This window comes from Bombus fervidus, chromosome 15, assembly GCF_041682495.2.
Source record: "Bombus fervidus isolate BK054 chromosome 15, iyBomFerv1, whole genome shotgun sequence".
Lineage (NCBI taxonomy): Eukaryota > Metazoa > Arthropoda > Insecta > Hymenoptera > Apidae > Bombus > Bombus fervidus.
Window position 1 is genome coordinate 7,930,755 of NC_091531.1, and position 27,771 is coordinate 7,958,525.

At 39.0% G+C, this 27,771-nt stretch overlaps 1 protein-coding gene across 1 annotated transcript in view; it reads left to right on the top strand.

Annotated features, from left to right (window-relative positions):
- Positions 1–263: 263 nt before the first annotated feature.
- The window catches only part of LOC139995213 (metabotropic glycine receptor), a 168,289-nt gene continuing 140,781 nt past the window's right edge, over positions 264–27,771 (top strand). The window contains exon 1 of the mRNA XM_072018449.1: positions 264–2,569. Coding sequence (XP_071874550.1) covers positions 1,189–2,569 — 1,381 coding nt within the window. The 5' untranslated portion in view covers positions 264–1,188. The remainder of the gene's footprint in view (positions 2,570–27,771) is intronic.

Sequence of the window (27,771 nt, forward strand, 5' to 3'; positions counted from 1 at the left end):
TGAATAACGAAACAATATGAAAAATAATAATATACGTAACGAGAATAAAATACGACACGGCTGTTTCCAACGTAATGGAAGATCAATCGTTTATTAGAATAATATGTTCAATATAATCGCAACGATTTAAAAATAATAATTAATTTCAATCCGACTCTCTTTCTCACCTTTTTAACTCGTTTTAGCAAAAGTGTAATAAATAGTAATGATGGTTTTCAACGATTTATTCGAAATAATTAAATTATTAAAAATATATAGAATCGAGTTGTTGGTCAAATTCTCGTACGAGTTTTAATTACTTTAACAGCTGACATTTTTAAGGGAATTAAAAATTCAGAAACTTGAGGAACACGTAAACTTTCTTATATTTCTAATAGTTAGCAACACTAAGAGTTGATCATTTTCATCGTACCAATAATTCTATCTATACTTGTATTATGATTATTGCGATATGCTGCGAGTGTAAAAAAGAAAAACGAAGAACGCTGTCGAGTTGCTCGTTAACGATTATCCCGTTTTACACCGATCCGTGCCACGTATCCGAAGAAAACACAGATGCAATTTGATTCTAACGAAATCATCCAGGTGAGACATGCGCGTTGTAACCGCGTCGTAGCACGGGGGTTGGTTCGTTTCAACCCTTAGTCTGGCGCCGCGTGCGAGCGCGAGTGGATCTTGGCGCTCCCTCGCTCGAAAACGCTGTCATCCTCTCGGTTCGGCGTCGCTCGAAGCGATGACTCGCGACACAACCGATATTTACTGTTCAAATTCCGATGACCCAACCTGAAACAGCCCCCAAACGTTACTAAACTCTCTGAAATTCGATTTCAATTATTCCCTATAATTTCTCTTGGAAAAGAAGATGAACATTTTCAGCGAGAAACCGTGGTCCCTGTTCCGAGAAACTCGAAAGTCTCTTAGAACAGTGCCGAAATCGTGGCTGGACAGTGCAAATCGTCGATCATCGGATGGTCGATCGTGACTCGGTGAATCTATCGCGAGAAACATGCGACAGACAAACGTGGCAGTTAATTTCGGATCGGTAGAAGCCTAGTGGAACGTAGTGGTGCGAACACGTGACGGAAATGACGGTAGCCGCGTTGCAATCCCGGCTCCTGTCCGGATGACGTGACTGGGCCGGGATCTGTACAGCTCGTTGCCCTTGATGGCCGTGAATTCTCATCTAAGATGAGTATCCTATGCCGCTGGTACGCGCTCGTTCTGCTCACGTGCACGCTTTGGACTGGGCTGGCCGGCTACGCTGACCAAGAGGCTCAGATCGAGAGGCCCAAGGAGCTGCTGCGGCACCAGCAGAACCATCGACCTTCTTTCATCGAACGAAAGCTGGTCGACAAACTGGAGATGCACGAAAGCGTGACGGAGCCTTCGATGGAGTTAGAAGATAAGGAGGAGACGCTACCGGACGAGGATGACAATCAGCAGGAGCCTGAGGATCGGTTGGTCTCCTTTAGATCTAAATTGGAAACTAACATAGAAAGACCAGCCACCCAAATCAGACACAGTAGATCCAGAAGTCATTTCGTGAGACAGGTGAAGCTAGATGATACCGAGTCGTCGTACGTGTTTAGCGGATCCAGTAGAAGAGCTGAGCAGATGGACAATGAATCTCAAAGCGAGGATATTTCCATCTCAGACCGGTCTAGGAGCAAGAGTGAAAGCTCTAACACGATCTCAGGCCAGGATCTGAGATCGTCGGGCGCGATCGACGAACGATCTACAGTAGAATTGGACAAGCTGCTCACCAGACTATCGGAAGCTGGGTCTGACAAAAGAAAGGAAGGGAAAGTGCGCCATAGAAACGATTCTTTATACAAGTGGAAGAAAACGTTCAGCAGAAACAGGTTTAAAATCTTTAAAATCTCTAACAGAACTGCCGGCAATGGGACCGAAAACTATGGAAATATCGTGCATGGAATATCGTTTGGTGACAGGAAAGACCTGGACGACGAGGACATCGTTCTATCAGGCGATGTTTACGACTATGGCATGATCGGAGACAGGAACAATTCGGAAAGTGAAGATTACGAGGAATACGTGAAGAACGGAGACCAAGGGAAGTCGGGCAAGGGTGTCCACGTGGACATCGTCACGAGGTTCCTTCGTATCATCGAGAATCAGCATATTCTCGGTGAGAACTGCACCGCTGGGACAGATTTAAACCTAGGCGAGGGAATCGTGGACCAATATGCTCAGGAAAAGTTCAAATTGGAAGCTAACCTCGCGGTGAACAGGGCCAACATGCTGACCAGACTGTGGAAATACGCGCCAGACGTAATGCTCTCCTCGGAGTACCTGTTACACGCTAGCGTCTTGTCGATGGTCGAGTTTGACGAGGATATATTCGCCGCTGGGAATTGCTATGACAAGCTGCAGTATGGAGACCACTGGCTTTACTGTCCCTTCGCTCATCGACTTCAGGATCAAGATGGAATTCTGGTGAAGGACCTGGCGATCGAGTACAAGTATCTCAGCAACAGCAGCGAGTGGTTTTACATCGCCAGGAAGAACGCCGAGCGCGTGATCGCGAATAGTGATCAGTTCAGTCGCGGTGAGTGACCTGAAATTCATTTGGTTTCTTAAGCCAGATCAGAATTTTCTCTTCCTCTGTGATATTTGTCCAGATTCTATATTATTATCAGCTGTGGATGGTTTGAAACATTATCCGCAATTTTGTTCAGTAGATGAAGAGTAGAAGTCTAAGAATAATCGACTGTCTTTCTTACTGCGCTTCTTACTTTGCTTGGCTAACAATTTTTAAAGACACTTGAGTAGAAAACGAAGAGTATTGTGTAAAATAGGACAAAATTTATTTTTCTGATGAAGTTATTTAGACATATGTTTTACTAACTATAGTGAAATATTAATAGGTACGTGTAATTATATTTCATTGAACAAGAATTACCATAAATAGATCTATGGTAATGACATGGTTGTTCGTGGTGGGGCTTCAAAGAAAATTTGCTTCCTTGCTCGATGCTTCTGTGAGATTACGTCACTGAGGCTTTGCCGATCAAAGGTAAAAGGCAACTAAAAGTTCCTAAAATCTAGAATTTCTTGGAAGCTTTGGTCCACAATGGTCACTCTACGAAGAATGCCCATTCTATGGCAGACACAGAGCAGTCAATTTCCCTTGGTCCACGGCACAGTATCAATAGAATGTTTAAACAAAACCACTCATCCAGGTACCTGTTGTCTTCTCCTCCTAGTTTGAAAAGCCAAACAAGAAATCCCAGTTGTTGAAGTTTTACGTTTCCTTGCAGTTCTCGGTATTCATTATACCATAGAACGGAAAGCCTTTGCTGCTTGTTAATTGGACCAGTTTTTAGATGTTAGTATTTGATTTAGAATTTCATGTTTGGATATCTACAGGAATTTTGCGAACTATAATAGCTCCTTATCTGACTGAGATTTTCCTATAATATAAATAATATTAGTAACACCAATTATTGGAAATGGTTTTCCCTAGTAACGCTAAATCAGTTGATTTATTGAAAAACAGAAGAATCCGAGGTTTTCTAGAAGTCTACTTTTCTTCGTTGTTGGATAGATATGCTTCCAAATCACGATCCATTAATGTGACACTATAATACATCGCACAGGAAATATATGGTGTGAGCGTGATACAGCTATGGTTCGTGACAGGAAAGACGGTAGAAGGTGGTGAAACAACATGAGACAATGGATGACAGACTTCTAGATGACCAATAACGGAAACACACGTGTTCTACCTTTAACATCGTGTTAGGGAAGGGTACTTTATTACGCTATAAATCAACTAGACATCTGTCCAAACGCGAACAGTAAATGAATCCAAATATTGGGTTGACAACTAAGTGATCGCGGATTTTGTCATTACAACCTGATGACAAAATCCGCAATCACTTAATTACCAATCCAATAGATAGATAGGTAGTACAGGATCCAAATTATGGTATGACATAATGTTCGTGTTATAGTATAGCATAGGATTCAAATTATGGCATAGTGGAAAGTCCAAGTTATGATACAGCTTAGAGCTTAAATTACAGTCTAATATAGGGCTCAGATAACAGATGAAACGTAGCCAAGCGTGGAGTTCAAACATCGTCAAACATTCTGAACGTTTCTTTGCTATTGTAAATATTTTCAAATGGGTCAGTTTCGTTAAAAAATATAGAAACTTTGTCGAATGGCAGAACTGTGAATTAAACATTGGGATGGCTGTCGTAACAGTGACAGAGACATCTGACGGAACTTATCGCACAGTTTTTTCGTTCTCTACAACTTAATTTCGCACCTAGGGAAACCATTGCCTGTCGCGGATATTGGAAACGTCGATTCGCCGGAACGAAGCAAAGAGTTTTGACCCAGATTTTAATGGAAGGCCGGTCCTCAGATTACTTCCGCTTCCCGTATGGACTACTTCATTGTCTGTCGAAATTGAATGATCGAACGGCGAAGAGGGAAAGAAATATACGCGATGGCGATTCCTTTTTGCTGGATGGTCTTTCCACTACGATTTCCGGCCCTCGTGGAAAATCTGATCGCCTCTTCGAGCAGGCACAAAGTTTCCTGAATTCCTCCTAACTTCGTTTTTACGACTGTTACCCTCGGTTTATCCACCTTAGATCACGAAGAACAATCTCTTGTTTTTTTTTTTTTTTTTTTTTTGTTTCCACAATCTATGCAATCGAAGATGCTATAATATCTTTCGAAGTTTAGAGGTTAGGTTACGCGTAATCTCGGATTCTAGATAACTTCATTGCTATGATCGTTGGTCTCGGTTCCTCTGTGTAAGATTCTACGGAATTGTTCACTTTTCTATTTTTATCATTTACGCAATCAAAAATTTTGCTCTGTTCTTTCCAATTTTAGTGACCACGTTAATTAGCAGATTGTGCGCCATACGTGTTCGAGGATGTGCGAGCATTTTTTTAATTACCTCTGACTTATAATAAATCGATCCAATCATATTCGAGGACTTCACTATGGTACAGTATGCTGTACGAATTTACTAACATTATTCGTGTTTAAACTATTATTAACAACCTTATTAATAATAAATATTATTAATAATTAATAAAATGAAGTAAAGTCATATATATTAAATATGTATACCAATACTTGTTAATATATATTTACCAAATTAAATTACATTTACTGAATTTAAAAAAAGAGATTGAGAACCTTCAAGGATGAAAATATAACCTATCCGATATAATGTGTCATTCCAGACGCAGGAAAGATGAGAAGCGTTCACGACCGGTGTTGAAATCAAGGCGTGAAACTTGTTATGTACAAGCCCGTCGCAACGTTGTAGTCATTATATCGGCCCGATGAATTAACGGTTAAATGTTTAATTGCACCGTCTGCTGGCGTGCTAATTGCACGCGTATCGTTGCCGTATTAACCGCAACTTTTCCACCTTCTCGGCTTAATAATCGGTTTTTCGCATCGCGTGCACATATAACGTCGTTGAAATTGCCGGATATACAGCTTGGATCTCGTTGACTCATACCAAGACATTTATCATAAAGGAAACTATATATTAATAACTATATATTATTGAAAATATAATTTATAATTGTTGAGAAGCTTTACAACAATATAGCGTTCGTTACACGTATAAGCGATGTTCATATTTAAACGAATATGTGAAAAAATAATATAATATGAAATTGAAATTGAAATATAACATGAAAGTGATATTGAGGAAAATGATGGAAGCAGTATAATAATAATATTTGCTTCGATTGACTGTTTGTATAATTTAGTTGGAGCATTATTTTGTTATAGAAAGTACATAATAATATACAACATTGCGTTATTTATTGATTATCACGATCAATTTACCAACAATACCCTGAAACATCAAAAAATGTAAATAAATTGCTGAAAATCAGTATATTTGCATATAGCTAAATTAAAAATGCTCTGCTTGGAAATACCATGCAAATGCTTTTCAGGTCAAGCATCACTCACCAACGGTCAGCTTCCTTTTCAAATAGAATTGAAATTCATAAGACTATCGTTCATTTCATAAAACTCTCGGATTTCTGCGAGTGCTAGAATATCTAAACGTCAAAGCTGCTCTAGTATTAAACCGGGGACCCGCTTAAGAACTAAGCTAGCCTATATTATGGCACATTAGCTTCAAAAATATTTGCTTCCATGCATATATGAGGAACAGTTTCCACTGAAAGCGAAGCTATAGTAGTGGAAATGGTAGCCTATAAATATATCGCAGCAAATATTTTCAAACTTACCACAGCACAACACAACATAACCTACCTTTCCGATAGATCCCCAGCTTTCATGTCGTATTACCAAACAATGAGCAAAAGCTAGACTGAACTACACTAAGATTGAGCTTCTAGCGCGGACGATTCCCTAGAAATATATTGCAGTAAATATTTTTAAACTTACCACAGCATAGGACAACATAACCTACCTTTCCGATAGATCCCCAGCTTTCATGTCGTATTACCAAACAATGAGCAAAAGCTAGACTGAATTACACTAAGATTTAGCTTCTAGCGCGAACGATTCTCTAGAAATATATTGCAGTAAATATTTTTAAACTTTCCACAGCATAGGACAACATAACCTACCTTTCCGATAGATCCCCAGATTTCATGTCGTATTACCAGACAATGAGCAAAAGCTAGACTGAATTACACTAAGATTTAGCTTCTAGCGCGAACGATTCCCTAGAAATATATTGTAGTAAATATTTTTAAACCTACCACAGCATAGCACAACATAACCTAACTCCCCGATAAATCCCCAGCTTTCACGTCGTATCACCAGGCAATTAGCAAAAGCTAAGTCGAGCTATACTAGGATCTGGCTTCTAGCGCGGATGATTCCCTAGAAATATATTGCAGCAAATATTTTTAAACCTACCACGGCATAGCACAACATAACCTAACTTTCCGATAAATCCCCGGCTTTCGTGTCGTACCACCAGACAATTACCAAAAGCTAAGTTGAACTATACTAGGATCTAGCTTTTAGCGGAGACAGTTGCCTAGAAATATATGGTAGTAAATATTTTTAAGCTTACAACAGCATGGCACAATATAGCTTAGCTTCCCGCTAGATCTCCAGCTTTCGTCGTATAATCCTTTGGTCACAAGTATCTGACATGAACAACGGCGTCCATCTTGTGGTTAGTTTGCGGTCAACTAGCGGTCACTTCTTCTAAAATCGTTCCTGACTGCTGTGGACGTGTCCTGTCTTCTGGCTTTCAAGTAGTTCCGTGGACAGTGTCCTCCATCCACGCGGATCAATAGTTGGGAAATAATCTGTTATCCTAAGGACTTCCTGGGGTACACTCTACGGTGATGAAATTGGAAGTTGGAAAAACTTTCACATTTGGGGAGAACAATCCTGTCACGGGGAAGATTGCTGGGATAATACCTAACGATAAAGGAAATCGAGTTTTGCAGAGGAGGAGGGCACACAGGGATAAAAAAACGATATAAGGATATAAAAAAAGAAAATTGTAGTTATAAGGAGAACGATGCAAGGATTTGGAGGGAAAAGAATTACACTGATAAAGGGAACAAACGTATATAATAGTAAAATCAGAAACGTTGTAGCGATAAGAGGAATGATGTAAAGACTTCAGAAAGAAATTTTAACTCTCTGACAATAAAAAAAAAAAAAAAAAAAATAAAAAAAAAAATGGCGATACATACAAACACAAGTAAAAGAAGTGAGCAAAGAGGAGAGCCGAAAAAGAATTTCAGTGATGAGAAGAATTTGCAACAAGGAATACTCAGCAACAAAGAGGTTAACGCACACATACACCCAAAAAAAGTAATTCAAGAAATACAGGGAACCATTGCAACACCCTATAGGTAAAAAAAACGTCGCGCACATTATAGAACATAACATTCACCGTGTGATCGTTAAAAATAATCTAGATTTGCATCGTCGAAGAACAAGTCGCTGACCAGTGTCTGACCAATAATCTCGATAATTTCCTTGAAATACTCACGACTTAGTATACTTAGTATACTTAGACTTTAATACATTATATCGCATTCGGTTGACTTTATCAATTTTTCAAATAGGAAAAAGTTAACTAGATCGTAATTTATAGTATCGATATGTTGGTAGTACTTGACATCTCGATGATAGCTGTTAACGACTAAACTCGATTTAATTCTAGGGAAATTTTTATCCGAAGAGATTTTTACACCTGTTTACATTAAAATCGATTTTACTCTCCCTTCAACGAAATTGCTTACGATTTACTGCTGGACGTATATATTCAACGTTTCCGTGGCGTGCTAGCTGCAATTTCGAGATTCGTACTTAACATATTGTAACCGAACGGCCTCGTTTCCCGGAAAACTGGTAATGGCCGTGGAATGAAAAGCGAGTCGTTATATCAAGGAAATGGAATACATTTGTAACACAGGCTCGCACTCTGGATCGTATTTCCTCCATCTGTCAGAAATTCCTCGATCTATCCAAATTTCTGTCATTCTTTTAAAGAATTCTCCTCTTTTAGCGGTTTTAGGTTGCGTTTTATTAAGACGGATTGTCTTTCGTAAATTTTTAAAGTTTTCAAACGTGCTGTTTTAAGGTATCTTTGACTTAAACCTAGTTTAAATAGAGTTTGCCTTGGGAATTACTGGCATATTTAAACCTGTATCAATTTCGTGAGTCAAATTTGTTTTAGGTTATATTTTATTACGACAGACTGTCTTTCATTTATTTGGCAAAAGTTCAGGAATATATATGTATATATATATATATATATATATATATATATATATATATATATATATATATATATATATATATGTAAGTTATAACATTTCTTTAAGCAGTTATTCATTTAAAGTTCTAGTACAATAAATTATATTTTCCTTAATCCAAACTAAAGCCAATTCGATTTAAGTTAAATTGCATTTGAATCCATTATGATTTCACCTATTTTTCCCTATTTTCTTCGTAGTATCAGAGTATTTCTCTTACAATAATCGATAACGATATTAAAAGTTATGCTTAAATTCACTGCTATTTGCCCTAATATTCCCTTTTCTCTTTCCTTTTACGTAACTAAGCGTGTACGGTTTCCAAACCCTTAAACGTCAGTGCACTAAAGAACTTAACGTAACGTAACCTAACCTACAAACTTCAAGAAGTCATTATCGGAAGCAATGCACGGTGTTCAGGTTTCTGATGTGCCAAATATAATTTTAGCATCGCTCGAGTTTCCAATCTTCGGGGAAGACCCACGTTTGCAGTTGAACAATACCATAAGAACGTTTTATTCGGTCTAAGGGTTAACCTCAACAAAGAACCGAATCTAACCTCAACGAATCATCGGACAAGTAAGACCACACGATGTACGTGACAGAGAACGCGTTGAGCTGGATTCTTCTGAACAATTCCAGCAAGAACGTTATCCTTTTGCGTCGTCACGCAAAGCAAACGGAAACAGCCGGGTCAGGTAAACAGCGGTTTGCTCGTTTGCCGAGCGCCCTCTGCTTCCTGTTTTCTCTCTTGTCCCCATACGGTGCAGTATTCGACTTACGGCCTCGAGGATAGCCAGACATGCTTTCTGTTCTTTCTGTCTATCGCCATTGTTGGACGTTTCGCCGTTGTACACGGGAGAACAAATTCGTGTTTGTTGCCTGGTGTTTGTCGAAACGACGACGTTTGCTCAGCTCGAACTCGTTTCATCATGGAGTCTCGCTGTGGAGCTGCTGGCTGCAACTTCAGATCGATGTTGCGTGCAAGCAAGTTCCGTTCAACGAGAAACCTTCTCGCAGAAGAAGCTTTCCCCATATGGAAATTCGATCGAATGTCAGGGGAACGGCTCCTTTCCAAGTTTCGGTCAACGGGATTAGATCTTTTTGGATTTTCGTCTCGTGGAATGACAGGTACCGGAAATTCTGGAGCATTTTGCAGGGAATTTAAGGCCTTGACGAGGTTATATATTGCAACAACCGAATAACGGTGCTTATAGAACCGAAAGCGAAACATTCTGTGAACTTGTTGCAACATCGTGACAAAGAGTTTTTCATTTTTCGCCAGAGTGGAGAAATGACTTTCTTTTGTATCTGGCGAGCAGCTTTTCGCAAGTGGTTTTTCGGTTTTCCTGCTGTCTTTCGTTCGGTTCATGTGGAATCCATTTTCCCACCTTCTGCATCTTTCCCATAGCTTTCAAACGTATGGAGACGGCTTCTCGTGTCACGTTTAATCGATCAGCGAGTTGTTGTTGCGTTTGAGCGTCATCCTCATCCAACGATGCTTGCAATTCTCTGTCTTGAAACTTTTTCGCTGGTCTTCCACGTTCTTCGTTCCTCGCGTCAAAATTGCCACTTCCGAATTTTTTTAAACCACTCAAAGCACTGTGATCTACCAAGAGCATGCTCACCGTAAGCTTCGACAAGCATTCGATGCGATTCTGCAGCAGTTTTCTTCAAACGGTAAACAGAAAATCAATGCTGTCCGCAAATCGTAGTTTCCAGGCACAAAATTCGACGTGTTCAACGCTATTACAAACTATGCTGTTGTATGAAACTTGTATTGTTCTGAGTCGAGAATGTTTGCGAGACGTTGACAAAGACTTTTGGCATCAACGACGCAGTTTAGTGATAACTACATTATCAGCTAGGGCTATCTATAGCCAAATTCCGGTTTCATACTGACAGGCCTGATACAGTTGGACTTAGCAACGAAACGGTTAATTACCGTCGTTATCATCGACCCGCATCGTCGATACGGTATCGCGTATCACAGTCAGTACGAAACGACTGCCACTTACGTTCCAACAGTGTCGTGTCCTCGTCAAATATCCGAATTTCTCCTTGCGTCGTTGAATCATTTCCCGCGATACAGTGGTGCACCAAAGTATCCCGATGTTTATCAGAGAATCTTGCTACGAACATATTAGGCGCGTTATAGGAAAGTTTTTGAGATTTCGTTGCCACCGTAACGAGATACGATCGTTGCGATTACGCTTGAAGTTCCCAAACGAGAGCCCAGCTTGTTCTCCGCTACAGAACTCTCAAACGTCTCGTTTAACCGACCGACTGTCGAACGCATCGATTGAGCGTTTTGTAGGAGCGCGTCGCGAAATATGATACGTCTCGCGTTACATCGCCCTTGAAATCGTTCAGATTCTACCGAAACGTTTGTCAACATCGTGAAAACAAAACAAGCGAGGCATTGCAGGTGACGAAGTTGCAACAGTTTGGTGAACTGTCCATCGAAAAATGTTCGAATAAAAACATTCGAATAAATTCGCGAGTAGATCTATGATGCTACTATCGTTCCTCAATACTCTACAATTTACGGTACTGTTATTACCTTTAGGAATAACAATATTCGCGGTTTCGCCTGGTATTGAGGTACATTCACGAGTGGCTGTAATTTCTTCGGTTTACGTGGTTCGATAAAACGAGGCAGTGCCACCGAATCGATTGGGGTTAGCTTTTTCGATTGGACATATTAAACAGGCCGGTTTAATGCGGTTAAACGGCGATACAATGGTTCGTTTAAACTCTTCAAACCCTCGATCCACTCGAGCTGCTCCGCTTTCGACACTTCTGACGTTACGGTTCGCTCGAAGCCGATATTACGCGGTCTACCGCTTTCCCCTACTTGCCAACTAATTGCTAATACATTCATTGAAAGTCCCTGCTCTAGCTCATTTCTCTATATACTTTCTGCTTCTAAACTCTCGGTGGTGAATAGCGAGCAGCAAACAATCGGCGAAACATTTCACGAAAATTGCTTTTGCTGGAACGTGTAGCCTCTTGGAACGCGTATAACGGCATTCTATGGAACATGCGCTGCGAAACTAGCGGCTAGCCTGCCCTATTTCCATTGTTTTAATTCTCAGTCGGTACAATCGGGTCACGTGCACGAGTAATAAAAAACTTTCACACCAACGTACGCTTCTACAATTTCGGATTATCTGTTCGGCGAGAAGATTCCTTCACCGGTAACAAGAGTTGTTGAGTGCTACGATGATCAAAGGGAAGTTGACGATTGCCACTCTATCAGTTTCTATGATCTTGGTACGTTATATTCTTTGATATTAGCTTGGCAACTAAGTGATTGCGGATTTTGTCATTACAACCTAACGACAAAATTCGCAATCACTTAGTTGCCAACCTAATATTTCGCCAGAAGAGGAACTAGACTTGTTCCTGGTAAACCAACGGGTTCGAGATTTTTATGTAAACCAATTCAGTTGACCATGTGGGTGAATTGAGAAAGAAAAAATAAGGACGACATTATTGCGAACATTATTTTTGAAATTGATTAAAATGCAGACATTTTGAGAAGAAGGTGGAGTCGACTAGCGTTGCTCCCGAGAAACTCGTATACGTCGTCACTTAGCTGACATCACAGCGAATTTGAAACACCGTCTATCGCTTATTATGTTTTGTTCATCGTATTTTCCTGCAACATATTCGGTATTTGAATTATTAACGAATAATTAGTATTATACGTTATATTGTTTAATATATGCGATATTCAATTCAGCATTATAAATCGTAAGCTATAAATGCGTTAATCCGAACGCGTGTATCGCCGAGACGATGAAGCATCATCGGTTTGAATTTCATCCGATGAAACGAAAATAAACAAGTTTCCGTGTGTTTATCGTCCCGCGTTTATTCCGCAGCTGGCGTGCCACTGGAGAAGAATTCTGCCGGATAAAAAGAGTAAGATCTGAGAAATGAAGCAAATGTCGATGGAACGCTAATCTCTTAAATAAAAAAGAAAGAAGAAGGAAAACAAGAAGATTGAGTCGTAGACTATTTTCCTACCGATATCTGCCCATTAGATTGGTTATTTGCGCAACTTTCCAAGGCCAATAAAACCAACATGGCGTAGAGAAAGGTTAGCGAAGCTTCGACCTTATAAGCCATTGAATTTTCACCCCTTGAAAATATAATGCTGCCTTTTAGGCTACCACTGTCCTATGGAACTTCATGCGTGTTTGCATTTTTACGAGAACACGAGGAAAATAATGGAAATCATAGGGAGAAATAAATACTTTTGATATATTTCACGTGTGGACCTAAAAAGTTGGAAGGAATGTTGGGACACCCGATGAAAAACATAAATTTAGCATTTGCAGAAGATTATGTAAATCTGCAAGCCGGTTCTCGTTGGTTGGTGAAAATTCGCAGCTGGTAATTTTTCGTTAAAGAATGGGCTAAGAGGAGAGCTGGAAAATTCCATGGACGTTTTAAGAGATATTACTGAAAATAATCCACGACAAACGAGGAGTATAATCCATGAAAGTATAATAATCCATTCTACCGTTATTCGTCGCTTGGCTCGGACAGAAAAAATGAAGAAAGTTAACGAATGGCTTCTTCGCGCCAGTTAAACGACATACAGAAGCTTAGTCGGTTTGTTATTTCAAATAAAAATTAAAAAAAAATACAAAAGGAAACTATACAAAACGTCGACTTGAACGAAACGTTTTATAAAACTGATATCATTAACCGCGGAAATTAATTCGATGCCTGTTCTCAGAGAGATTCGCTTATCTTTCATTTATCCGTTTTATCTCTGCTTCTGAATCATTTACAACTTATTCGAACGATGGGAAATCAAGTTCTCGTTCGATTTAAACAAAGTTTCTTTCCAAATTGTTTGACTTATATCTTTCGAACATAATTATGTAAGTAGGTTTTCAGAAATGATAGAGAAATATTTCAGTTGAATATATAATATTAATTTGTAATTAATTCAATTTCAATATAAATTCAACGTCGATATTTAGTAATCACTATATTTAATCACATTTAGCCTGTTAACTAGAAAAATTTACCGAATGTTCAGCTGGACAAATTGTAAAGTACAAATTAAATAATAAAACAAAATTTAGCCTGTCATAGTTAACTTCTTAACGTCGCGCGGTTTCATCCACGACCAATGAACGTATAGCGAGAAACGATAGGTGGAGGGGGAAGTAGGCGCGCGAGGCACCGTAGTACAGTGGACAGCGCTAGCTCCACGCTCACATACCACACGTTGTCTTAGATACCGGGATAGGGAGGCCGTCAGGAAATCTTATTTGCAAAGTTTCGCACGTCATAGACCTCTGGAGGCAGAGGGAAGAATATACGTTGCCTTAGCCTTACTCACGAGTCCTCTAGCAAGCCCTGAACATTCTAGCATTCCCCTCGCCTTCCTTCTTTCCTTCTCTCTCGCTATTACATCGAACCCCAAATATTATACAACATACGTCTCTTCCCTCTCTACATGAATTTTAGGTGCCTCACACAGTCGTTGAAAGACTCGTGTGCATACGTCTTTTGAAATTCTATTTAAAACGCGCGTCACCTTCTTCCCAAGCGTTTCCACTTAGTTGCCAACCCAATACATCGTCAGAAGGCTGTTCTTTCGCTGCCATTCAGGATTTCCAGATTATTTCCTTGATCGTATCCTAAGTACCGCTATCACAGCCTACGGCAATATCATCTTATTTGTATGTGTGACTTTTCGATCAATACGCGAGCTTATCTTTATGGTTGTATCGAATATGGGAGCAGGGGAGGCTTCTACTCGCTTCGGAATTCCTGCAGAAACCCTGGTGCCACTTTTAGTTTAGGGAACAAGAAGAAGCGAGCAGAGGCCAAATCCGGGCAGTAGGTTGGGTCCCAGGAAACCCATCAACCAAGCGTGGGACAATGGCCGCGACCCAGGAGATGTCAGACACAAAGGGCCACGCAGTCGAAAGTGAAAAAAGCATTGATCGCATGTTTTTTTTCTTTTTTTTTTTTGTCTAAGACGACTGTCACGGTGATCCTCGCTGATTCGTCGAGAATTCGTGGCCCATTCTTACTTGATCGTCTTTCGTAAGAAAATGAACAAGTTGCACGATCGTCTTCGCTTGAAAGATAAATTCAAGGGATCGTGCATCTCTGAACTAATTTCAATATTCTAAACCAATTTAATTAGACTAAATTGGCTAGTGGAATACGCGTGCAGATTCAAACTTCTTTGTTGCAGGATTCTTCGCCGAGTTACAAATTTCTTCGATAACAAGGATGACGCACACGTATGCGTCCTCGGGTGTCGAATTCGAGATGCTCGTGACGCACGCGTTGCGTCATTACTTACGATCACATTAAATATATTGCTCCATTCTTTTTGTTTTTTTAAACGATTGAAGGACAAAATTTCTATGAAAAATTCGCGTGTATAATAATGGTCCAGGAATATATATATAAACAACAAAAATATTGTCGAAAATATAATGATCGTACAATAGATCTTTATTTTGTTGCTTACGCGTTGACTATGAAGCACATTTTTATTAATTACGTGCAGTGCATTTTGTTTACACGGTCCTGCTTCTATGCAAGGTTGCAACATATGAAATAGTGGTATTTTATTTTGTAGTTCCCCGTATTTTATCCCGTTTTTTTCTAACGTATCAGATTTCACCGAGCCCTAAAAAATATACGTTTACACGATATGCCCTGTTTAGCTGGGAACGTTGAAATATCTGGAAAAATACGAACGATACGATAAAATATTTTGGACGAGAGTTGTGTGGTATCGAGGAGCTACAACATTCTGTGCTTTCAGCTATTTCATCTCGCGACGACTCTGAAGCGTCCTATAAATGTGACATTAAAATTTTTTAACTGATACCTCCAGCTTTTATTACGTATTCTTGTGGCTGACATTCGAACGTCTTCGAGACGCTACAAACTCGTGTCGTTTGCACCAGCCACTATGGAGAAAAATTAGGAAAAGATAAACTCGTATGTGAAAAAGAAAATTTTCCAACGTCCCAACATCTAGCATCGCTGTTTAATATCAACGGTGCGAAGAAACTATGAAATATTTCATTATATGAATTATTTTTCTCATCCATTCACAAAACCCAGTTATAAAAATCTCTATATTTAAAAAAAATACTATTGGGTTGGCAACTAAGTGGTTTCTGATTTTGTCATTACCACCTAGTGACAAAATCCGCAATCACTTGTTGCCAACCTAATACTTTTCTCCACCATTGTAGTTCTGTATTTATAGATATTGAGATACGTATAATTTTATGTGCTAGATTAGGTTAGATGCATGGTAGTACTACTTGTATGTGAATATCAGTGTGTAGAAACATGTGTGTGCGCGGCGTCTCAAAAACAAATGAACGTAAACTGTTCGGTTAACAGTCGGGTATGGAAGAAAGTGCTGAGACGCGTGCAAGTATGTATCGATGAATATCTTTGAAATCGCTTATCAAATAAATATATAATTATTCTAATATAAATTCTAAATGTAAATTTAGCGTTTCTGTACCATTATTTCGGCTATTAAGATCCAAAATTCTCAACAATACAAAAGACAACGTACATATAAAAAGCACGTATAAATACATATAGAACATGCATAAGAAACAAAGAAATAGAATTTGTATGTAGAATAAATAATAACAACAATAATACGAACATCAGAAGCAACAAAATTTGGTCCGCTGTTATCGTCACTTTCTGTCTAATTTTTAGCGAAGATTTAGTGGCAAATGACAGTAATAATAAAAGTTAGCGTAAACTGCATAGACAGGTACGGAGTTGGGCGGAAATTAGGGAAATAACCGATACGACAGAGCCCGGTAGTTAATTGAATTCTCCGCTTTAACAACGTTTCCAGTTCGCCAGGAACACGGCACATCGAAATCAGCTGACGTCGGCATGCGCGTTGCTATACTTAGCCGCCAATAATTATCGAAATTGATTTCCTTGACACGTTAATGAGTCGAAGAAAATGGTATCTAGGTACTTTGAAGGTTGTTCGAGATTTGCCGAAGAAAACGTGACTCATTAAATGTCAGGGTGCCTATTCATAGCGAGGCACTTGGGGCTTATCTTTATGAAATCGACGAGAGAATCGCGATAGCGACAAACAACGTTCCACGAATTTCATCGATTTGACGAAATCTCGCCACGGAAACAGCTTAATTTAACACCTGTTTGCGTCGAATTTTATTTGAGACACCCTTTTGTCAATCGAATTTTTCAAGCTTCCGTTTCGTAAGATATTTGCTTTCCTGTTTCGACCGTTTGAATTTTCCCGCCGAATTGTCGATCTAAATTTGATCGATTTCGGCGCAAAAACAAGTCCAATTTACCACGTGTTTAATATTATTTTAGCGATATTCGAGGGTTTTCTTCATCGATCTTTGAAATATTTGGCATTTTACGTGTGGATTTTTTGAATTTCCGCGCCATATTGCCGAACTATCTTTTATAGATTTTCACAAATCGCGTTAATTTACCACCCGTTCGCTTCCAATTCCGTTTGCAACATCTTGCACAAATAAATTTTATGTACCTTTGCATCGTTTTGCGCAATATCCAGTATCTCGTATTTCGGTCGTTTAAATTTTCGCGCCAAGATGGCAGCCATTGTGCTAACATCGAAAACTTCGTTTCCAAGAGGTTGAACCATCTTCCAGCAACACGACGAGTATTAGCATTAACTTTAGTCAATGTTAATTCCTGCGGAAAGATTTTCAGTTGGACAGGCAAAGGAATGTCAGGTATTCTTGTTTTCAGGTGAATCTTTGGGCACTCGAACGATTTCCTGTAAGTCGGATTTTCTGGGAAAGTTCGCCAATTAAAAATTTGCTCGCATTAAACACGAGCAAGGGAGATTCTTCTGACGAAAGTTTTCCACTCTGGCTCCTTGGAATTCCTCTTGAGCGTTTGAAACGCGGCTAGGGGCGATAAAAAAAAAAAAAAAAAAAAATGAAAAAGAAAAGAGAAGAAAAGAAGAAGAGATACCAAGGTGATCGTGGCGGTCGTAAAAGGGTATTTATCGTCGAACAAATTCCTTGCGCTAACTTTCGTCATTAATATTACTCGTCGATGTCTATCGTCCGCTCAACATCTTCTTTTCGCTTCTTATCTTATTCATTGCTGCATTTTCTTACGCCATTCTCGTCCAATCCCAGCAAACCGTTATAATTAATGGCCCATTTAATCATATTAATGATAATCTTCGGGTCTTCGAGGACAGGATCTTCTGCACGAGTCCTACCGTTTTCTCCGAGTGGTTTTCTTTTAGGTTAAGTTTCGCTTACACGAAACATTCTAACGAATGTTTCAAGCGATTAACGAATAACATCTATTTGGGATATTTTGTGTTGATAATTTGCTAATCCTTAGACGTTTCATATTAACTTTCTGCACCACGAAATAAATCGTCGAAATCGAAATTTTGCCATTGTTCGAGGCAATCGTGATTTATGGAATAGGTTAGGAAGGTTAGAGTAAGGTTAGGTTGGAAACAACACCCAGAAGGATAGAAATTTGCGCAGCGATAAAAAATCTAAAAACTTCTTTGGCAGTGACTAACAAATAGCTGGAACACAGTGGCGTATCCTGTTCACACGTTTCCCGAGTTAGTTGGCCAATCTTCCGCTCGAATCTGCTCACATTTTACCAAACAGAACCGTTCGACCTTCGATCCGGCCGCCCTTTCGAAAAGAAGAAAAACTTGCTGAAGTATCGATTCTCCCGGCCATTGAAAAAGCAGACCCTGGGCTGCAACGAGAGACCGAGTTAGGTTGCATCGATAACGCGCGTTTTTTCTAACAATAGAATCGTCGGACACACGCAACGCCAGAAAATCTGCGTGCGGATATTTCCATCACGGACTTTTTAATTCTTCGTAACTGAAAAAATAAGTCACCTATCAACAAGTTCAACGCGTGTTGAATGCATGGATGTGCAATAAAACAAATTCATCCTTGTTCTGAGATATACAAGAGAATAGAGCACTGTTCGTTAATACTTCAAGTTATTATGTTATATATAAAATAGTTACTCTGTTCTAATAAATTTTGTATTTGATAAAACGTTATATAGTATTACTTTTACAGTATCGACCAGAGTTATTACAAAAAGTTCGAATATAACTCCGATTGACGATTACAAATAACGGCGATAATGTTTTGTCCGCAGTTTGTTTACCTTTGAACCTGGCAAACCAAAACAACTCTCGATTCCAACTGTTTTCTTCGTCCGATTCGTTTCTTTCCGTCGCCCCTCAATATCCCCACTACGCACGGGTTCGTAGGCATCCGCGTTGCCACATCTTCTCCCAAATATTCGGCGAAAGGACCGTAGGGGTATCGATGGCACATTACGAAACCGTTGAAAAGCTTTGCTGTCGAGTGCAGCATCAGAGTACAATGTTGCCGCTACGGTATCCCAAGGCACAGTAATATGAGTCTCTGCCGATTCAAACCTTCCGTTGACTGGTGTGCCGCTACACACGTAATAACCGCAATATACTTGCAAACTTGTACGAGCTGCGAAGCGTAACAGCGTGTCGTATAGTGCGTGCACCTACTATTCACACCTTATCGTTGGACGTTCATATAAGCCATAAGCGGATTGATGCTCGTCGGTGGTATATAATACAAGCATATAATAAGAGCTTAGCTAAAGTTCAGTTCGAACGTGCAGTTAGGTCAGTTGCAGCAATTTCTCCGAACGTTGGCGAGCGACTATTATCACGCGAAACAAGCTGTTGCTCGAAAATAAGATCGCGTCGGGCATATGTTTGTAAATATAAACGCAGGACTTTATTTATCGAATTTTTTCGGGGACGAACAACTCGCCAACTACTTTCCTCGTATTATTTTTCGTTCGCACGATAGTTCGATTCAGTTGAAGCAGCGAAAGTTGGGTCGCCGGGACCTTCGCTCGTCTTTCGTGTGGATTGTATAAAAGAATTATTAATTTTATAGAAAATTATGTTATTCTAACGTTTATAGGACAATTTTTATGAAACTCTTTCTCCTTCACGCGTGAACGAAATCCGTTAGCTTCGAAGGAAAATTAGTGCGAGTGCAGGTAAACGATAAAGAGGAAAATTAATAATTTACTGTTACGTTTCACCGATGTTTCGTTTGAATTTGACACACGAGGGACGTATCGAGTCGCGGAAACGAGTTACGTGACATTTCGTTGGAATAAACGCAGTTGAACCGCGATATGACGTAAACTTTTTTTGTATAATACTCTTTAATATTTTTCTCCTATGTAAATATTTTTGCAACTGGAATTTTTCCGACTCTTGTATCGTAGCGCGCACGATATTTTCATAAAAGTTTTACGTAATCGCGAATATCAATTTTATGATTGCAATTAACGTTAATTGACAAAAAGCAGACTCGAACAAGTTACTAATTAACTCTGCATGCACCAATCCTTGGAAATCCAAGGGAAGAACCGCTATCAGCTGGAAATCCGAGAGGAAAAACTCCCCTTTTAATTCCACCCTACTGTTCATTTTCCGTTGCGCTTGTCATCACGAAGGATAGAAAGAATTTTTCGGAGAATCTCTACTCGCTGATCTTTCGCGCCAATTTACATTTAGATCATTTTGAAGTTTACCTTACGCACGAAAATATTTGTTATTCTTCAAGGTGTATATATATTTAAATTAAATTTAATTTTTATTATTAATATAAAAATTCAATTGCTTTCCAAGTTCTGGTATTTCCTAATATATAACAACAGACGTATCATAGCTGCGTTCTTATTGGGTTGGCAACTAAGTGCCGTTAGGCTAAAAGGGTCTTGGAGCTTTTACCGGGTGATCGTTACCTGGCAGTCGTTACCTGGAACATCGTGAGTGGAGAGTTGAGTAGTCGTAAGTTGAGAATCAAGTGGTGGGGAGTCGAGTTGTGGTAGTCGTGAGTGCAGAGTCGAGTTGAGTAGTTGTGAGTTGACAGTCGAGTGGTGGGGAGTCGAGTTGTGGTAGTCGCGAGTAGAGAGTCGAGTTGAGTAGTTGTGAGTTGACAGTCGAGTGGTGGGGAGTCGAGTTGTAGTAGTCGTGAGTGGAGAGTCGAGTTGAGTAGTTGTGAGTTGACAGTCGAGTGGTGGGGAGTCGAGTTGAGTAGTCGTGAGTGCAGAGTCGAGTTGAGTAGTTGTGAGTTGACAGTCGAGTGGTGAAGAGTAGGGTTGTGAGGAGTCGAAAGTTAAGTTGCCGAGTTGTTATGAATTGTAAACTATTAGTTGTGAATTGTGAATTAACTATTTAGTTACTTTAGTTATAGCACATTACTGTATTTAGTTCACGTTAAATAATCATCCTTTATAATAATTATACTTATTTCAATATATTTTCTATTACAAATTCATCCACTCGTCCCTCTATCAGTCAATTTCAACACACCAGAATTGAAATTCGAAGATGAATCAAAAAATGTTCAACACCGAGCAAAGTTTCAAATATGATTTTCCGGGAAACGAATGGTCAAACGTTGTTCCACGTTGCGCATGGAGTTTCCCTTGCTTGTTAATAGTATCATGATTTCTGCAACATGCCGTATAAAATACGTTTTACGAACAGTGTGTGCGAACTTTAACGAATCTCAGCCTTTTGGCCTGACCTAAATTGGTAATCATGTCACCGGTCACAAAGATTATTGTCGTATCGTAAATTAGAATTAACGGGCGCGTTGTTCAAGTTGCTTCTTGCTGTTTCATGCAACGATAATGGGACCGTAAACACTGATAATGGTTCGGAAGTTACTGACTGTTTTATGGTTAACGAGCTTCTCAAACACTTGAACCAGGAAACTCGTTTCTCGACGCGAAGCTTCCGGTCTTCCTTGACTTTCTTCCAACGATGCTCTTTGTTCCCTGCCTTTCTTTGCGCTCAACCACAGCGTGTTTTCTTTCCCTTCTCTTTCTTTTCTTTTTTTTTTTGTTTCGATCCAAAATTGTAAATTCCACTAGCGCCACAGCGCCTAAGAGAACGCTCGTACGTCTCCGACACAAGTTAACAAAGTTGAAAGTTACCAAGTTACTTTCGATTCGAGTTTCTTACCCCGAGTTTCGATTCTACTTTTAACATGTTCTCCGGTTTTTTGAATTTCTAGGAGAATTATTGAAATGTGTGTAATTTTGTGTGCTACACTAGACTATGTTCAGCTGGACAAATTGTAAAGTACAAATTAAAAAAAAAAAAAAAAAACACTAGATTAGTCGCGTAATAGTGACACACATATATGACTATGAGTGTGTGTAAGTATGTGCGTGCACAGCATCTCGTAAAACAAAAGAACGCGACTGTTCAGTTAGTAAAGAAGTCTGGTAAAGAAGATGGTGAGACAAAGAGAGTGCTGAGACGCGTGCAAATGTGTATCCACGAATATCTTGTACATCCCATATCAAATAAACCTGAAACTATTTTGATATCAATTCTAAGTATAACCTAAGTGTTCCTATACATTTATTTCGGCATTTAAGATCCACAATTCTCAACAAGAATAATAAATTACATTGAGTAATTAGCACCCAGGTTTGCACTTTCGATTTACGTAGCCTCGGATTACAGTCGGTCGAATTACCTCGGCTGAATTCGGAAAATTTCCACCAAAATCCTCCAATGTTATACGATACGATTTGACCATCAGTAAAATCGCTATTTATTATTTTTCTAATTTTTATCGATGATTCTGAAACGCGTGGAGAAGCGAGCAGAAGAATCCTTGATCGTTACGTACGATTTTTCTACCAGTGGTTGAATAAACCGAGCTCCTCAGCAGACAGACACGCGCTGTACTGGCAAATAATCGCACTTCCTGAAAGTCTCTTGAATAATATGCAGCCTCGAGGGGCGCGATGCAAATTTCGTGGATCACAGGCTTTTTCTCGGTTGCTCGGCGAGCTTCAAGTTTCCGCAGATGGAAACAAACGAAACGTAGAAACAAACCAAGTGCTTCTCGTTCGCAGCAAATGCAAACAGATCGTTCGTTCGATGTGCTAACTCATCGTTCGCTATGATATTTCATATTTCAAAGAAATCTCTGCCTAGTTAGTTGCCACCATCTTCCTTATTTTCGCATTTCCACGAAAATACGAATTTGCATAAACGTCGGCCCCCCTGGTCGTTGCTGTAACTCGTCGGAGCTTTTGTCAAGCCAACTCGCTGAAACCTCGTCAAACCGGTAACAAAACAGCCGCAAATACCTTCAGAGAGAAAAATATTGGCCAAACAAAAGCGGATGGCCGGTATTTAATGCGAAACGAGCCCAGTCCCCGGGCGAAATAAAACGAAACGCGTGTAAAAGGGGCACATTTATCGCGACGATCGAACGTTACTAAACAAATTTGCCTCCGCTGTTAAACGTTCACTGCGTCAGTGTGTGACCATTTTGCGATCACCAACTGTTTCTGCTCTGACCAGTCAATATTTCGTCGTTCAGCAACCAGTGCCTTTGGCATTTTCGATTCGAGTAATCCGAAGCCATCGACGACCTGCACAACCATCGACCGATCCACGCTGATTATTCGCCTTGTCCTAAATTCGTTGCGAGTGCGGAGGATTTCCAGGACCAGCAAGATCGGCTGACGATTGCCACAGTAGATTTCAGGCTGCTTTCGGGGATTAAGAACCGTTTAACGTAACCTTTGGTCCACTTCAGCTGGTCTGGTCAACTTTGGACGAAGGCAACTAAGCTGCCAGAAGTGGATTTCTTTGTGGCTCTTATTTTCTTTTTTATTATTTAATTTGTACTTTACAATTCGTCCAGCTGGACATTTGGTAAATTTTTCGAACTTAATTGCTAAATAACATGTGCATGGCTACGGGATACCATCTTCGAGTTTGGCTATTTTATTTTCCCAGTGAGGTCAGTGAGGTGTTTTCTTTGGTGTAATTGGAAGCTGCAAGGATGCGGAGAAATACGAAGATGAAAGCGCGCAGTGCCGCGGTTAATTACAAGCTGAAGCCTGTTTTTTAATTTTTTGCGAAATAAAAATCCACGAAGTTGCAATAGGAAAGAAAGCGGATGATACGACGAGGAAAAATTATCTTCTCGCGCGGTTTGGGAAAAATTCAATTCCCCCTTGTACTTGTGTTTCTAGCTCTGAAGAAATGTAAAGTGAACTTTGATTTCCCTCACCTTTTCATTCCATATGATTTGAACATCAAATCCTTCGAATATAAATAAAAGGTAATATACGTAAATTTCTCATGCGGTCAATTCTTCCAAAAAATTGCCTCCCATTCGAAATAAACGATCCGCATATTCCACGAACCACAAACTTCTGCATCCCTCGCACGGTAATACGGTTGCTGCGTCGGTAATTAGGAAAACAAATGGTACGTACATACACATCGTCAGCGAATGGCTTGGGATTCACAACAAAAGAAGCTAATCCTTTGTTTTCCCAGCTTAACGGAACCCCGAATGCATCGATATCACGTGTCCATATCAAACGTTTCTCGTCTGATTTCCCACGTTTCCATCCCTTTACGTGGCTTTCCACCCTCTCGGCCTTTCGTGTTTTCCTCGTGTTCTGCCATTCCTACGATAGTTTGCCGACGGCTACGATTATTGGCTGCTATATTTGTACGCTGGAACATAAATTATTACCTCAGCAAGCGACTAGGGGCTTTCTCTGGCCACCGACAAACCACTTCGACTAGTATCCTCTCGTGCGAAGCTTCTTTCGTTCAGGGAGAGACAGGGAGAGACAAAGAGAGGAGGAAAAAGCAAAACTCGTCCCATGGCGGTTTTATCTCTGCTAGAAGGCTAATCGTACGGTCTGGTAAAGCAAAGGGAGACGGTGGTCCCTTCGCGAGTCCGAAAAACACCGATGAACCATGAGATTCTGAGCTTGACAGGGGCTGTATTCACGTCGATGGCCATTTTGCGCGCCTCGTTTCTCGTCCTTGGAGAGAACTGCTTTTTGCTGCGTGTATCGTATTTATCATTAGGGCGGTTCTTTATTTCGGGGCTGATTCGGCGAATGTCACGATTTAGTTGATTTAGTTTAGTTGATTGGAGAGCCAGGCTCCAGTTAGGCTTCTATGCCCATGCAATCATATTTGAAAGATGAGTATATACCGCGTGTAGCGTATATACGGTGATACGTGTTCTGCGTTAGTACGTGTTAATACACTGTGCTGATATATCCTTACGATGTATCAATACGACGTATTACTAGAACAAATTAGCGTAATGGACTATCACAATGCATTACTATTGCCTGTTATTAGAACAAATCAGTGTAATGGATCGTCACGATGCGTTACCATAACGTGTCATTAGAAAAAATTAGTACAATGGAATATTATAATGCATTATTATAACGAGTTATTAGAACAAATTAGTATAATGGATTATTATAATACAGTACTATAAGGTATTGTTAGAACAAGTTAGCTATTGAAATGCATTACTATAACGTGCTATTAGAACAAATTAGTACAGTGGACTATTATAGTGCATCACTGTAACATGTTATTGGAACAATTTAGTATAATGGACTATTACAATGCATTACTATAACATGCTATTCGAATAAATTAGTGCTGTGGACAGTTATAATATATTACTATAACACGTTATTAGAACAAATTAGTACAGTGGACTGTTATAGTGCATTACTATAAAACGTTATTAGAACAAATTAGTACAGTGGACTATTATAGTGCATTACTATAACATGTTACTGGAACAAATTAGTGCTGTGGACTGTTATAATACATTAGTATAACAGGTTATTAGAATAAATTAGTACAATTGATTATTATAGTGCATTACTATAACATGTTACTGGAACAAATTAGTGCTGTGGACTGTTATAATACATTAGTATAACAGGTTATTAGAATAAATTAGTACAGTTGATTATTATAGTGCATTACTATAACACGTTATTAGAACAAATTAGTACAGTGGACTATTATAATGCATTACTATAACACGTTATTAGAACAATTTAGTACAATGGACTATTATAATGCATTACTATAACTTGCTATTAGAACACATTATTACAATGGACTATTTTAATGCATTACTATAACAAGTTATTAGAACAAATTAGTATAATAAATTGTTAGAATATATTACTATAACACGTTGTTAGAACAATTTAGTACAATGGACTATTATAATGCATTACTATAACATGTTATTAGAACAATTTAGTATAATGGACTATTATAATGCATTACTATAACATGCTATTAGAACACATTATTACAATGGACTATTATAATGCATTACTATAACAAGTTATTAGAACAAATTAGTATAATAAATTGTTAGAATATATTACTATAACACGTTATATTAGAACAAATTAGTATAATAAATTGTTAGAATATATTACTATAACACGTTATTAGAACAATTTAGTACAATGGACTATTATAATGCATTACTATAACAAGTTATTAGAACAAATTAGTATAATGATCTGTTACAATACATTACTATAACACGTTATTAGAACAAATTAGTATAATAGATTGCTATAACTAGGAATTACTAGAACAATCATAACATACTATTATTATATATATTTATGATATATGCTAAATATTAGTATGACAGATTATTAAAACACATTAGTGTCGGACAGTTTTCGAAAAGTATGTTTCGGAGGAACAATAATAAAAATGTTCAATGTGATTAAAGAAGAGATTGATCGGAAAATTAGCTTGATCGGAAAATTAGCTTGATCGGTAAATATTACAACGAGTGCTGTACTTTGGATATTTTTCGTGTCTTTTAAAGACTCGAACCTAGCTATTGCGTTTACAACTGTTCCATTTCTTGCTCAATTAACGCGTCGAACTTTCGTAAAATACGATCGCGAAAGGAAAACGAAGCCAGCAGAGACGGCACTTAAAACTATTCGAGCGACAGTGAAAACAGTGATTAGAGTAAAATAAACGGATTATCAAACGATCAGAACGTTACTGGATAAATTGGCGCGGCAATTACGAACTCGATTAATCCCCATTCACTAAGATTGAAACGTTTTTAATTAAATCCTACGACCAATTATAACCTAGATATTTCATCGTCCCATTGTATTTTCCTTTCTTCAATTTCCACGCAAATCGTCCATCCCATCTCACTGCGTTTAATTCCGAGTTTCTGAATTAAAATGCCGCGAGATATCGATCGAACGTACTATAATTTTTAATCAGTCGGAGCAAACGTGGCAGAAAATTTCAAGATCTAAGACGACACTCTCGTGGTGGAAAGTTTACGCGAGTTGATCGTTGACTCGGAAAATCCTATAGGTTCGAGTGTGCAACCGACAGGTTCGATTGATTCCATAGGTCGTAAGAATTGATACTCGTAATTCTGCCATCTTAGAAGCACACTCTGGTCAAAATCACGATCGCTATATCATCGTAAATCGATCGTCAAAACAACTATACAACGATGCGTTGGAAGAGGCGTGTCCCTGTTCCAACGACAACCTGCTGCGAAAACGAAACGACCAACAATTTGTACGAATTAACGTCATCGATCGAGTTTATCCAACTCGTACGAATATCAGACTAGCCAAATATGGTAGATCATTTCGTTTTTCGAACGTCGTGCCTGTACAAAATCAATCGCAACGAATAAACAATTTTTATGTGTACTCGTATGTACGCTCCACTTAAAAGCAGACTTATGTTTCTAACGTTACGAACAATTTCCAATATCGAATTGACGTTATTAAAGAAAGGTAAATTAAATTAAAGAAAAAGAAAAAAATATTTTTAAAAAATCCAAATAACATAGGATAGGTAGCCAAATATGGAACACCGACTACAATATATATTTCCATGAAAGAACGAACAGAGAATTCCTCTTATCGATTAAACCACTTTGTACAATTACATTTTGAAAAAGTTCAGTGAAAAAAAAGCTATTTACTATTTTTAGCTAATCGCACGTCCAGTCGTCAAAGTCTGTATACCAGCGCATCTGTCACGTGC